Below are 15347 nucleotides of genomic sequence, written 5' to 3' on the forward strand. Positions count from 1 at the left end.
AGTCTTACCCGGGATTCAAAATCCTTCCTTATTGTGTACGCTCGTCCGGGCACAGTATCCTAACTGAGGCTTGGAGGAGGGTCATAGGGGGAGGAGCCAGTACACACCACCTAGTGGTCAAACTTTTAAATTTTGTGCCCTGTCTCCTGCGGAGCCGCTATTCCCCATGGTCCTGACGGAGTCCCAGCATCCACTACGGACTACGAGAAATAGATTTATCGGTAAGTAAAATCTTATTTTTAAGTATACCGAAAGGTAGTTTAATAATTCATGCATTTAATACTCAAATAACACCCATTATGCGTTATGCCACACACTGTAACGCCAATTACATATTATGATACACACAGTTATGGCCCTAACACCATTTTATGCCCACACACAATAATGCCACTTACATTGCTAGGGGTCTCCTGTGCGTTGCCAGGGGTTTCATGCGCGTTGTTAGTGGTCTCCTGTGCATTGCCAGGGGTTTCATACGTGTTGCTAGGGGGTCTCCTGTGCGTTGCCAGGGCTTTCCTGCGTATTGCCAGGTATCTCCTGGCCGCTGCATCAGTAAAGTTAGGGAGGGTGGGTTCGGGCATCAGTGGTTACTGCTAGCCCCCGCAGTATGTTGAGACACGCAGAGGGCTGTGGAAGCGCTTCTGTACCATAGTAGTGTAAAAAAAACACCCTCTTAAAATGCCCGCCGCCGAGGAGACAGGCGCTTGAGGTCAAATGTGACCTCTAGCATCTGTCTCCTCCTTGGCGGCGGCCATTTTTCCCCCCATTGCTACGGTACAGAAGCGCTTCTGCAGCCCCCTGCGCGTCTCAATCTACTGCGGGGGCTGCGGGGGCAGCGGCGGCAAGCTCTACTGGGGTAACGGAATCTGCACCTATGCTGGCGGCGCTCATTAACAGACGGTTCTCAGAACCATACCTAACATTAGGTATCGGTTCTGAAGAACCGGTGCGAACCGGCTGAATCCCACCACTGGGCCTATATAAGGGATGGGGGCCTATATAAAATGGGACTGTCCCTTGAAAATGGGGACAGTTGGGAGGTATGTATTAGGCATTTATTGCCCAACACCCTTTCAGGTTTCCGTCGTAGTTATATAATTACAGGTCTAGCCCTTGAACACAAGATTTACTTGTCACAAATTAATTTGTTACATACCGTTCAAGGATCATTTTGCCTACATCCTCCAGCTATTTGTGTATCAGCTATTTGTGTATAGGTATTTGCAAATGTGAAGACATTTGTGGCAGACAGACAATGTTTTTGAAGAGATATTCCAGGGATGGGGAACCTTCGGCCCTCCAGCTGTTGTTGAACTACACATCCCAGCATGCCTTGCTACAGTTTTGCTATTTGGCCATGCTAAAGCTGTTGCAGGGCATGCTGGGATGTGTAGTTCAACAACAGCTGGAGGGCCGAAGGTTCCCCATCCCTGTTATAAACCATTCACTGAATTTTATTAGAGATGTGCACTTGAAATTTTTCGGGTTTTGTGTTTTGGTTTTGGGTTCGGTTCCGCGGCCGTGTTTTGGGGTCGACCGCGTTTTGGCAAAACCTCACCGAATTTTTTTTGTCGGATTCGGGTGTGTTTTGGATTCGGGTGTTTTTTTCAAAAAACACTAAAAAACAGCTTAAATCATAGAATTTGGGGGTCATTTTGATCCCAAAGTATTATTAACCTCAAAAACCATAATTTCCACTAATTTTCAGTCTATTCTGAATACCTCACAATATTATTTTTAGTCCTAAAATTTGCACAGAGGTCGCTGGATGACTAAGCTAAGCGACCCTAGTGGCCGACACAAACACCTGGCCCATCTAGGAGTGGCACTACAGTGTCACGCAGGATGGCCCTTCCAAAAAACACTCCCCAAACAGCACATGACGCAAAGAAAAAAAGAGGCGCAATGAGGTAGCTGTGTGAGTAAGATAAGCGACCCTAGTGGCCGACACAAACACCTGGCCCATCTAGGAGTGGCACTGCAGTGTCACGCAGGATGGCCCTTCCAAAAAACACTCCCCAAACAGCACATGACGCAAAGAAAAAAAGAGGCGCAATGAGGTAGCTGTGTGAGTAAGCTAAGCGACCCTAGTGGCCGACACAAACACCTGGCCCATCTAGGAGTGGCACTGCAGTGTCACGCAGGATGGCCCTTCCAAAAAACACTCCCCAAACAGCACATGACGCAAAGAAAAAAAGAGGCGCAATGAGGTAGCTGTGTGAGTAAGATAAGCGACCCTAGTGGCCGACACAAACACCTGGCCCATCTAGGAGTGGCACTGCAGTGTCACGCAGGATGGCCCTTCCAAAAAACACTCCCCAAACAGCACATGATGCAAAGAAAAAAAGAGGCGCAATGAGGTAGCTGTGTGAGTAAGATAAGCGACCCTAGTGGCCGACACAAACACCTGGCCCATCTAGGAGTGGCACTGCAGTGTCACGCAGGACGGCCCTTCCAAAAAACACTCCCCAAACAGCACATGACGCAAAGAAAAAAAGAGGCGCAATGAGGTAGCTGTGTGAGTAAGCTAAGCGACCCTAGTGGCCGACACAAACACCTGGCCCATCTAGGAGTGTCACTGCAGTGTCACGCAGGATGGCCCTTCCAAAAAACACTCCCCAAACAGCACATGACGCAAAGAAAAAAAGAGGCGCAATGAGGTAGCTGTGTGAGTAAGCTAAGCGACCCTAGTGGCCGACACAAACACCTGGCCCATCTAGGAGTGGCACTGCAGTGTCACGCAGGATGGCCCTTCCAAAAAACACTCCCCAAACAGCACATGACGCAAAGAAAAAAAGAGGCGCAATGAGGTAGCTGTGTGAGTAAGATAAGCCACCCTAGTGGCCGACACAAACACCTGGCCCATCTAGGAGTGGCACTGCAGTGTCACGCAGGATGGCCCTTCCAAAAAACACTCCCCAAACAGCACATGACGCAAAGAAAAAAAGAGGCGCAATGAGGTAGCTGTGTGAGTAAGATAAGCGACCCTAGTGGCCGACACAAACACCTGGCCCATCTAGGAGTGGCACTGCAGTGTCACGCAGGACGGCCCTTCCAAAAAACACTCCCCAAACAGCACATGACGCAAAGAAAAAAAGAGGCGCAATGAGGTAGCTGTGTGAGTAAGCTAAGCGACCCTAGTGGCCGACACAAACACCTGGCCCATCTAGGAGTGTCACTGCAGTGTCACGCAGGATGGCCCTTCCAAAAAACACTCCCCAAACAGCACATGACGCAAAGAAAAAAAGAGGCGCAATGAGGTAGCTGTGTGAGTAAGCTAAGCGACCCTAGTGGCCGACACAAACACCTGGCCCATCTAGGAGTGGCACTGCAGTGTCACGCAGGATGGCCCTTCCAAAAAACACTCCCCAAACAGCACATGACGCAAAGAAAAAAAGAGGCGCAATGAGGTAGCTGTGTGAGTAAGATAAGCGACCCTAGTGGCCGACACAAACACCTGGCCCATCTAGGAGTGGCACTGCAGTGTCACGCAGGATGGCCCTTCCAAAAAACACTCCCCAAACAGCACATGACGCAAAGAAAAAAAGAGGCGCAATGAGGTAGCTGTGTGAGTAAGCTAAGCGACCCTAGTGGCCGACACAAACACCTGGCCCATCTAGGAGTGGCACTGCAGTGTCACGCAGGATGGCCCTTCCAAAAAACACTCCCCAAACAGCACATGACGCAAAGAAAAAAAGAGGCGCAATGAGGTAGCTGTGTGAGTAAGATAAGCGACCCTAGTGGCCGACACAAACACCTGGCCCATCTAGGAGTGTCACTGCAGTGTCACGCAGGATGGCCCTTCCAAAAAACACTCCCCAAACAGCACATGACGCAAAGAAAAAAAGAGGCGCAATGAGGTAGCTGTGTGAGTAAGATAAGCGACCCTAGTGGCCGACACAAACACCTGGCCCATCTAGGAGTGGCACTGCAGTGTCACGCAGGATGGCCCTTCCAAAAAACACTCCCCAAACAGCACATGACGCAAAGAAAAAAAGAGGCGCAATGAGGTAGCTGTGTGAGTAAGCTAAGCGACCCTAGTGGCCGACACAAACACCTGGCCCATCTAGGAGTGGCACTGCAGTGTCACGCAGGATGGCCCTTCCAAAAAACACTCCCCAAACAGCACATGACGCAAAGAAAAAAAGAGGCGCAATGAGGTAGCTGTGTGAGTAAGCTAAGCGACCCTAGTGGCCGACACAAACACCTGGCCCATCTAGGAGTGGCACTGCAGTGTCACGCAGGATGGCCCTTCCAAAAAACACTCCCCAAACAGCACATGACGCAAAGAAAAAGAGAGGCGCAGTGAGGTAGCTGTGTGAGTAAGCTAAGCGACCCTAGTGGCCGACACAAACACCTGGCCCATCTAGGAGTGGCACTGCAGTGTCAGGCCGGAAGGCCCTTCCAAAAAATACTCCCCAAACAGCACATGACGCAAAGAAAAATTAAAGAAAAAAGAGGTGCAAGATGGAATTGTCCTTGGGCCCTCCCACCCATCCTTATGTTGTATTAACAGGACATGCACACTTTAACCAACCCATCATTTCAGTGACAGGGTCTGCCACACGACTGTGACTGAAATGACGGGTTGGTTTGGACCCCCACCAAAAAAGAAGCAATTAATCTCTCCTTGCACGAACTGGCTCTACAGAGGCAAGATGTCCACCTCATCATCATCCTCCGATATATCACCGTGTACATCCCCCTCCTCACAGATTATCAATTCGTCCCCACTGGAATCCACCATCTCAGCTCCCTGTGTACTTTGTGGAGGCAATTGCTGCTGGTCAATGTCTCCACGGAGGAATTGATTATAATTCATTTTAATGAACATCATCTTCTCCACATTTTCTGGATGTAACCTTGTACGCCGATTGCTGACAAGGTGAGCGGCGGCACTAAACACTCTTTCGGAGTACACACTTGTGGGAGGGCAACTTAGGTAGAATAAAGCCAGTTTGTGCAAGGGCCTCCAAATTGCCTCTTTTTCCTGCCAGTATAAGTAAGGACTGTCTGACGTGCCTACTTGGATGCGGTCACTCATATAATCCTCCACCATTCTTTCAATGGGGAGAGAATCATATGCAGTGACAGTAAACGACATGTCCGTAATCGTTGTCAGGTCCTTCAGTCCGGACCAGATGTCAGCATCAGCAGTCGCTCCAGACTGCCCTGCTTCACCACCAGCGGGTGGGCTCGGAATTCTGAGCCTTTTCCTCGCACCCCCAGTTGCGGGAGAATGTGAAGGAGGAGATGTTGACAGGTCGCGTTCCGCTTGACTTGACAATTTTCTCACCAGCAGGTCTTTGAACCCCAGCAGACTTGTGTGTGCCGGAAAGAGAGATCCAAGGTAGGTTTTAAATCTAGGATCGAGCACGGTGGCCAAAATGTAGTGCTCTGATTTCAACAGATTGACCACCCGTGAATCCTTGTTAAGCGAATTAAGGGCTCCATCCACAAGTCCCACATGCCTAGCGGAATCGCTCCGTGTTAGCTCCTCCTTCAATGTCTCCAGCTTCTTCTGCAAAAGCCTGATGAGGGGAATGACCTGACTCAGGCTGGCAGTGTCTGAACTGACTTCACGTGTGGCAAGTTCAAAGGGCAGCAGAACCTTGCACAACGTTGAAATCATTCTCCACTGCGCTTGAGACAGGTGCATTCCACCTCCTATATCGTGCTGAATTGTATAGGCTTGAATGGCCTTTTGCTGCTCCTCCAACCTCTGAAGCATATATAGGGTTGAATTCCACCTCGTTACCACTTCTTGCTTCAGATGATGGCAGGGCAGGTTCAGGCGTTTTTGGTGTTGCTCCAGTCTTCTGTACGTGGTGCCTGTACGCCGAAAGTGTCCCGCAATTCTTCTGGCCACCGACAGCATCTCTTGCACGCCCCTGTCGTTTTTTTAAAAAATTCTGCACCACCAAATTCAAGGTATGTGCAAAACATGGGACGTGCTGGAATTTGCCCATATTTAATGCACACACAATATTGCTGGCGTTGTCCGATGCCACAAATCCACAGGAGAGTCCAATTGGGGTAAGCCATTCCGCGATGATCTTCCTCAGTTGCCGTAAGAGGTTTTCAGCTGTGTGCGTATTCTGGAAACCGGTGATACAAAGCGTAGCCTGCCTAGGAAAGAGTTGGCGTTTGCGAGATGCTGCTACTGGTGCCGCCGCTGCTGTTCTTGCGGCGGGAGTCCATACATCTACCCAGTGGGCTGTCACAGTCATATAGTCCTGACCCTGCCCTGCTCCACTTGTCCACATGTCCGTGGTTAAGTGGACATTGGGTACAACTGCATTTTTTAGGACACTGGTGAGTCTTTTTCTGACGTCCGTGTACATTCTCGGTATCGCCTGCCTAGAGAAGTGGAACCTAGATGGTATTTGGTAACGGGGGCACACTACCTCAAGAAATTGTCTAGTTCCCTGTGAACTAACGGCGGATACCGGACGCACGTCTAACACCAACATAGTTGTCAAGGCCTCAGTTATCCGCTTTGCAACAGGATGACTGCTGTGATATTTCATCTTCCTCGCAAAGGACTGTTGGACAGTCAATTGCTTGGTGGAAGTAGTAAAAGTGGGCTTACGACTTCCCCTCTGGGATGACCATCGACTCCCAGCAGCAACAACAGCAGCGCCAGCAGCAGTAGGCGTTACACGCAAGGATGCATCGGAGGAATCCCAGGCAGGAGAGGACTCGTCAGAATTGCCAGTGACATGGCCTGCAGGACTATTGGCATTCCTGGGGAAGGAGGAAATTGACACTGAGGGAGTTGGTGGGGTGGTTTGCGTGAGCTTGGTTACAAGAGGAAGGGATTTACTGGTCAGTGGACTGCTTCCGCTGTCGCCCAAAGTTTTTGAACTTGTCACTGACTTATGATGAATGCGCTGCAGGTGACGTATAAGGGAGGATGTTCCGAGGTGGTTAACGTCCTTACCCCTACTTATTACAGCTTGACAAAGGCAACACACGGCTTGACACCTGTTGTCCGCATTTCTGTTGAAATACTTCCACACCAAAGAGCTGATTTTTTTGGTATTTTGACCAGGCATGTCAATGGCCATATTCCTCCCACGGACAACAGGCGTCTCCCCGGGTGCCTGACTTAAACAAACCACCTCACCATCAGAATCCTCCTGGTCAATTTCCTCCCCAGCGCCAGCAACACCCATATCCTCCTCATCCTGGTGTACTTCAACACTGACATCTTCAATCTGACTATCAGGAACTGGACTGCGGGTGCTCCTTCCAGCACTTGCAGGGGGCGTGCAAATGGTGGAAGGCGCATGCTCTTCACGTCCAGTGTTGGGAAGGTCAGGCATCGCAACCGACACAATTGGACTCTCCTTGTGGATTTGGGATTTCGAAGAACGCACAGTTCTTTGCTGTGCTTTTGCCAGCTTGAGTCGTTTCATTTTTCTAGCGAGAGGCTGAGTGCTTCCATCCTCATGTGAAGCTGAACCACTAGCCATGAACATAGGCCAGGGCCTCAGCCGTTCCTTGCCACTCCGTGTGGTAAATGGCATATTGGCAAGTTTACGCTTCTCCTCCGACAATTTTATTTTAGATTTTGGAGTCCTTTTTTTACTGATATTTGGTGTTTTGGATTTTACATGCTCTGTACTAAGACATTGGGCATCGGCCTTGGCAGACGACGTTGATGGCATTTCATCATCTCGGCCATGACTAGTGGCAGCAGCTTCAGCACAAGGTGGAAGTGGATCTTGATCTTTCCCTATTTTTGGAACTTCAACATTTTTGTTCTCCATATTTTAATAGGCACAACTAAAAGGCACCTCAGGTAAACAATGGAGATGGATGGATACTAGTATACTTATGGATGGACGAGCGACTGCCGACACAGAGGTAGCTACAGCCGTGGACTACCGTACTGTGTCTGCTGCTAATATAGACTGGATGATAATGAGATGAAATTAATATATATATATATATATATATATAATGTCACTAGTACTGCAGCCGGACAGGTATATATATTTATTATGTAATGACTGATGACGGACCTGCTGGACACTGTCAGCTCAGCACCGCAGACTGCTACATGAAGCTACTATAGTAGTATGTATCAAGAAGAAAGAAAGAAAAAAAAAAACCACGGGTAGGTGGTATACAATTATGGATGGACGAGCGACTGCCGACACAGAGGTAGCTACAGCCGTGGACTACCGTACTGTGTCTGCTGCTAATATAGACTGGATGATAATGAGATGAAATTAATATATATATATAATATCACTAGTACTGCAGCCGGACAGGTATATATATTTATTATGTAATGACTGATGACGGACCTGCTGGACACTGTCAGCTCAGCACCGCAGACTGCTACAGTAAGCTACTATAGTGGTATGTATCAAGAAGAAAGAAAAAAAAAAACCACGGGTAGGTGGTATACAATTATGGATGGACGAGCGACTGCCGACACAGAGGTAGCTACAGCCGTGGACTACCGTACTGTGTCTGCTGCTAATATAGACTGGATGATAATGAGATGAAATTAATATATATATATATAATATCACTAGTACTGCAGCCGGACAGGTATATATATTTATTATGTAATGACTGATGACGGACCTGCTGGACACTGTCAGCTCAGCACCGCAGACTGCTACATGAAGCTACTATAGTAGTATGTATCAAGAAGAAAGAAAAAAAAAAAACACGGGTAGGTGGTATACAATTATGGATGGACGAGCGACTGCCGACACAGAGGTAGCTACAGCCGTGGACTACCGTACTGTGTCTGCTGCTAATATAGACTGGATGATAATGATATGAAATTAATATATATATATATATATATATATATAATATCACTAGTACTGCAGCCGGACAGGTATATATATTTATTATGTAATGACTGATGACGGACCTGCTGGACACTGTCAGCTCAGCACCGCAGACTGCTACAGTAAGCTACTATAGTAGTATGTATCAAGAAGAAAGAAGAAAAAAAAAAACCACGGGTAGGTGGTATACAATTATGGATGGACGAGCGACTGCCGACACAGAGGTAGCTACAGCCGTGGACTACCGTACTGTGTCTGCTGCTAATATAGACTGGATGATAATGAGATGAAATTAATATATATATATATATATATATAATATCACTAGTACTGCAGCCGGACAGGTATATATATTTATTATGTAATGACGGACCTGCTGGACACTGTCAGCTCAGCACCGCAGACTGCTACAGTAAGCTACTATAGTAGTATGTATCAAGAAGAAAGAAAAAAAAACCCACGGGTAGGTGGTATACAATTATGGATGGACGAGCAACTGCCGACACAGAGGTAGCTACAGCCGTGGACTACCGTACTGTGTCTGCTGCTAATATAGACTGGATGATAATGAGATGAAATTAATATATATATATATATATAATATCACTAGTACTGCAGCCGGACAGGTATATATATTTATTATGTAATGACTGATGACGGACCTGCTGGACACTGTCAGCTCAGCATCGCAGACTGCTACAGTAAGCTACTATAGTAGTATATATCAAGAAGAAAGCAAAAAAAAAAACCACGGGTAGGTGGTATACAATTATGGATGGACGAGCGACTGCCGACACAGAGGTAGCTACAGCCGTGGACTACCGTACTGTGTCTGCTGCTAATATAGACTGGATGATAATGAGATGAAATTAATATATATATATATATAATATCACTAGTACTGCAGCCGGACAGGTATATATATTTATTATGTAATGACTGATGATGGACCTGCTGGACACTGTCAGCTCAGCACCGCAGACTGCTACAGTAAGCTACTATAGTATGTATCAAGAAGAAAAAAAACAAAAAAAACACGGGTAGGTGGTATACAATTATATATATATACAATTATATATATATATTAAACTGGTGGTGATTAATTAAACTGGTGGTCAGGTCACTGGTCACACTATCAGCAACTTGCAAGTAGTACTCCTAAGCAGACAATCACAATATACTGGTGGTCAGTGTGGTCACAATGGCAGTGTGGCACTCTGGCAGCAAAAGTGTGCACTGTATGTTAAAATATGTACTCCTGCTCTCAGACTCTAACTGCTCCCCACTGTCTCCCCCACAAGTCAGATATACAGTCACACTATCACTTCAGCAAGTAGTAGTACTCCTAATGCTCCCCAAAATTACTAAATACTGTGTCTCTCTCTACTCTAGTCTCTTCTCTATAAACGGAGAGGACGCCAGCCACGTCCTCTCCCTATCAATCTCAATGCACGTGTGAAAATGGCGGCGACGCGCGGCTCCTTATATAGAATCCTAGTCTCGCGAGAATCCGACAGCGGGATGATGACGTTCGGGCGCGCTCGGGTTAACCGAGCAAGGCGGGAGGATCCGAGTCGCTCGGACCCGTGAGAAAAAAGCTGAAGTTCGGGCGGGTTCGGATTCCGAGGAACCGAACCCGCTCATCACTAATTTTAATGCATAAAACATCTTTTTATTTTTATTTTATTTGTATATTTTTCATTTAGGAAAATTTTCCGCAACAAAGTTGAGGACAAGCAAACGTGACATTGACGTGGCAGGTCTTGGAAAGATATTCTTAAAATTAGACATATGGGGGCAGAGCCGGATTAACCCCTTCAGTGGCGATTTTTCGAATTTGGTCATACCTCCCAGGGCAGGTTTTTTATTTTTTTTTACCTGCACGGTGCCAGGGGTTTCATGCGCATTGCCAGGGGTTTTACATGATGTGTCATGATTTTTGACAGGGGTTTTATGCTCTGGGATCAATTCTCGTTGCCTCGGGGAATGCTCGTTGCTAGGGAATGCTCATTCCCTATGGGTAGCTAGGGATGGCCACCGACCATCGATGATTCAAAATGATCGCGTCATGGGACGTGATCGCGTCCTAATGTCACAACGTATTCGCATCCTGACATCACTACGTGATCGCGTCCTAACTTCACAACGAGATTGCGTCATTCTGCAAACGCCCACCGGCAGAACAGACTGCAAGGAGGAGGGAGGGGGAGCAGTGGTATGCCCAGAAAATTTCCAGGGTTGCCAGTCTGCGCAGCACGGCTGGCCTGGAAATTTTCCAGGCATGCCACTTAAGAGGTTAAGGGGAGGGCCCTGGGGGTAAGTACCCCAGGCCCCCATTTCTAAAAGGGCCCCCAGCAGCCTGCCACAGATCGGATCTCTCATACCGATCCGAACTGTGGTTACGCTCCCAGCTCACCGATTCACAGCCGCGGCGCCAATAGTGTGTGCACAGGAGCAGCCTGCGGCTCAGTCACTTGCTGGGCGCACAGGCTGCATGAAAGGAAGAAGCAACTGTGTGGCTTGGTGGAGATAGAGGAACCAGCTGTTCCTGCCATGCACGTAAGGCTGCTGTCATGAAAATTTTATATTGTAGGCTCTGGGTTATAAATATATATATATATATATATATATATACACATACACACACACACACACACACACACACACACACACACACACACACACACATACACAGTGCATATATATTTATATATAGATAGATAGATAGATAGATAGATAAATATATGTGTGTATATACTAAATATGTGTATATATATATATATGTGTGTGTGTGTGTGTGTATATATATATATATATATATATATATATTATACGGGATGCCTATATAGTGATATGTATGATTTATATGAATATATGTATAAATATATATTCATATAATTCTTCTGTCTGCCTCTTTATTAAAGGCTCCACTGTTTGAAGTGCCCCGGTTCCCCACATAGTCTTAATCCGGCTCTGTATGGGGGGGGGGGGTTATTCAGGGAGCAAACCAAATAAAGGTTGCAATTGGGTGAAACCATGTGCACTGCAGGTGAAGCAGATGTAACATGTGCAGAGAGTTAGATTTGGATGGGTTATATTGTTTCTGTGCTGGCTGCTTAATTTCTATACTGCCATTTAGATTTCAGTTTGAACACATCCCACACAAATCTAAATCTCTCTGCACATGTTACATCTCTCCCACCTGCAAGGCAACATGGTTTTGCCCAATTGCTTATTTTTGTAGTTTACTAATAAACCTGAATAAGGCCTATAGCAACAGACACACAGCACTGTCACATACAATACTGAAGCATAAAAATACACATTACAATATATTATTGATACAAGCTCGGTCTGTCAATGGGTATCATGGTGGTCATTCCAAGTTGATCGCTAGCTGCATTCGTTCGCTGTGCAGCGATGATGCAAAAAAAAGGCACTTCTGTGCATGCATATGCTGTGCAATGCGCATGCGCGGCGTACTTAAACATCGAACAATGTAGTTTTACACAGGGTCTAGCGATGCTTTTCAGTCGCACTGGCAGCCACAGAGTGAATGACAGGAAGAGGGTGTTTCTGGGTGTCAACTGACCGTTTTCAGGGAGTGTTCGGAAAAACGAAGGTGTGCCAGGAAAAACGCAGGCATATGGCTGGGCGAACGCAGGGCATGTTTGTGACGTCAAATCAGGAACTGAATGGTCTGAAGTGATCGCAAGCGCTGAGTGGGTTTGAAGCTACTCTGAAACTGCACAAAAATATTTTGTAGCCGCTCTGCGATCCCTTCATTCGTTCTTCTGCTAAGCTAAAATACACTCCCAGTGGGTGGCGGCATTTGCACGGCTGCTAAAAACTGCTAGTGAGCGATCAACTCGGAATAACCACCCATAGGCATTAGCATGCATACAATATGAATTATAGCTGTAGACTTTAAATAGACCATGCCCTTTTAAACATAATTGTCCTTTATCACTCTTGACTGAACTTGGACAATTTAAATGCACTCTGATGCTCTCTAAATGCTGCTTGAACATATCAAAAGCAGAGATGAAATCTGAATGCAGCTAAATAGGTGTAAAATTTATATGCACTAATATACTCTTGAAAACTTGAAGATACAGCAAGAAATTTTATTTTAGAATTCAATTAACCCCGAAGGAAGGAGAAACACAATCCCTGATAAGTGCGGTGTTTTTGCGGCCGTTATAGCGAAAACACATGGATCGGGAAACTTTTCCCAGATCCTGTGTTTTTTCACGAAGAGACTGGAGTGAAAAAATGGGGTAATTTAATTATCCCCAAAAACTATTTTAACAGGCATTTACTGCAAATTTTTACCGTGAAAACAGATCATGGATAATTAAATTCCCTCTTAGAGTACTAATCTGCCAGTTCTCTATGAATATACAAAACTAACCCAGCCGCCCACTGTATGTCTGTGTGGTAAGGAACTCTGAACCCCACTGAGACAAGTACTGTTGTGGATGACTAGAAATATTCTCTGTAAAGTGCTGTATAATCATACTTGCTGACATTTGGGCTGCCCCTCCGGGAGGCGGCAGCCGGGTGGGCACTGTGGGGGCATGTAAGGTAATCTCTAATTCCACTGCTTCCTACATCTCCAACCTTCTCTCATTTCATACTCCCTCCCGCCCCCTACGGTCGACCAATGACCGTCGCCTCTCCACCGCCCTGGTCACTGCTTCCCATGCTCGAGTTCAAGACTATGCCTGTGCTGCACCCATTCAGTGGAACGCACTCCCCCGCTCCATTAGACTCTCCCCGACCTTGCAAAGCTTCAAACGGGCACTAAAAACCCACCTATTCATCAAAGCTTACCTTCCAGATGCAAAACCTAGTCCTGAGGCCGCTCCTCCATCCCCCTGCCTCATGCCTTGAACATCTCAGCTTTGCTTGCATACTGCCATCAGGCTTCCTCCCGCTTGCTTGCACCTCATGTCATCTGTCTGTTGTCCCTTCCCACTAGATTGTTAGCTCTTCAGAGCAGGACCCTCTTTCCTCTTGTTATCTAAGCCCTCTTCTCGACAAATTTCACTCGCAGCTCTCCCCTACTCAGCGACCATCTTTACCACTTTTTCTCCGGCTGGTGAAGCCTCATCTCCATCTATGGCCACCAGCCCCTAGTAGTACGATGATTACTCCCTCACTACTTACATCTTAGCTGTATTATGTCTTGAGAATGTGTAGTGCTCTTTGTTACCTGTACTCTATTTCTGTTATTTATTTACTGTAATGCTAAGTTTGTCTCCCTGTGTACTGTCCTTTGTACGGCGCTGTGAAACACTTGTGGCGCCTTATAAATAAAATGTAATAATAATAATAATAATAATAATAATAATAAATGGTGCAACAGAAGTGGGTGGTGCTGGGAGCTTGGTGATGCCCCACCCTCTGTAGACAATGCCGTGATATCCACAATTGGACATGGATCCATATTTTTGGGAGTCTCCTGACTGTTTACGAGAGAGTAGGCATGTATGTCAATAACGATTATTTGGAAAGTGACAAATTGTTGCCTCAATGTTATACTACGTACAGGCTCCGAAAAGCCAGAAAGAAGACACCAAAATTAGAATATTGTCTATGGAACATCATTTATCTGTAGACCTATTATACATCTTTGGAAAGGGGGAAATATGTTGGAATCTGCACTATCCATGGGGGGTGGGCTCAGTAGCAGCCTATAGTATTTTGTAAACAAAAAAAAGGAAACAAAAAAACAAAGATAAAACACGCCAAAATCTTCAACTTAATTATAAGCTTCACAAAGTATATTTGTATCTATTTATCTAATTTTCTATATACGAAAACAATAGGAGATAGATCGATCTATGGACTATCAAGATATTCCATTGTTCTTAGATTTCTCTAGGTCATATACAGTTGTACTGTGCCTCCTACTGTTGCAGTATGCAGAAAATGAAAGGAAATGTAGGAGATTATTGTGTAATTCAATATATATACTTACATATCACAGGGTCCTCACTGAATGTGACTTTCTTCCTGGAGGCTCTCATTCTGCTTTGCTGCCCATTAACAGATCATTATAAACCGTCTATAACGAGGAACTGTTTTCATGGCTAGGACAATAATTATAGATATTCAACCCACAATGTATGTTCTGAATATGAGCTATCTGCTTCAGATATCTATATAGAACTCAGACCACTGTCAGCACTGTGGATGTTCTCATTGCTCATTGTTTGAACTCTTGTATTTCAGTATTTGCGGTTGCTATGATTGAGTTCCTCCTCCACTTTGAGCAACTTAGAAAAGTTGCCTAGCAGTTTTATCTAAAGCAGTATAATCTCTTTCATCTGGTGTTTGTTTGCTGTTACTTCCTGGCACTTACAAGGAGTTGTACTTGTGCTCAGGGCTTATATTTCCCTTTGTAGCTTGATTTTCAGGAGTGCTTCTGCTAGAAATACTTGTTACGGTCTTAAAGTCATAGCTTTGTATTTCTCTAGTATCCAGAACAGATACAGATAAAGAACTATTTTTACTGTT

At 45.9% G+C, this 15347-nt stretch overlaps 1 protein-coding gene across 1 annotated transcript in view; it reads right to left on the minus strand.

The window, feature by feature from the left end:
• The window catches only part of LOC134992127 (uncharacterized), a 32280-nt gene extending 17234 nt beyond the window's left edge, over positions 1 to 15046 (minus strand). The window contains exon 1 of the mRNA XM_063950797.1: positions 14809 to 15046. Within this exon, the coding sequence (XP_063806867.1) occupies positions 14809 to 14857 (49 nt within the window). The 5' untranslated portion in view covers positions 14858 to 15046. The remainder of the gene's footprint in view (positions 1 to 14808) is intronic.
• Between the last annotated feature and the right edge of the window lie 301 nt (positions 15047 to 15347).

The sequence above is a fragment of the Pseudophryne corroboree genome, chromosome 1 (genome assembly GCF_028390025.1).
Source record: "Pseudophryne corroboree isolate aPseCor3 chromosome 1, aPseCor3.hap2, whole genome shotgun sequence".
In the NCBI taxonomy this organism is placed as follows: domain Eukaryota; kingdom Metazoa; phylum Chordata; class Amphibia; order Anura; family Myobatrachidae; genus Pseudophryne; species Pseudophryne corroboree.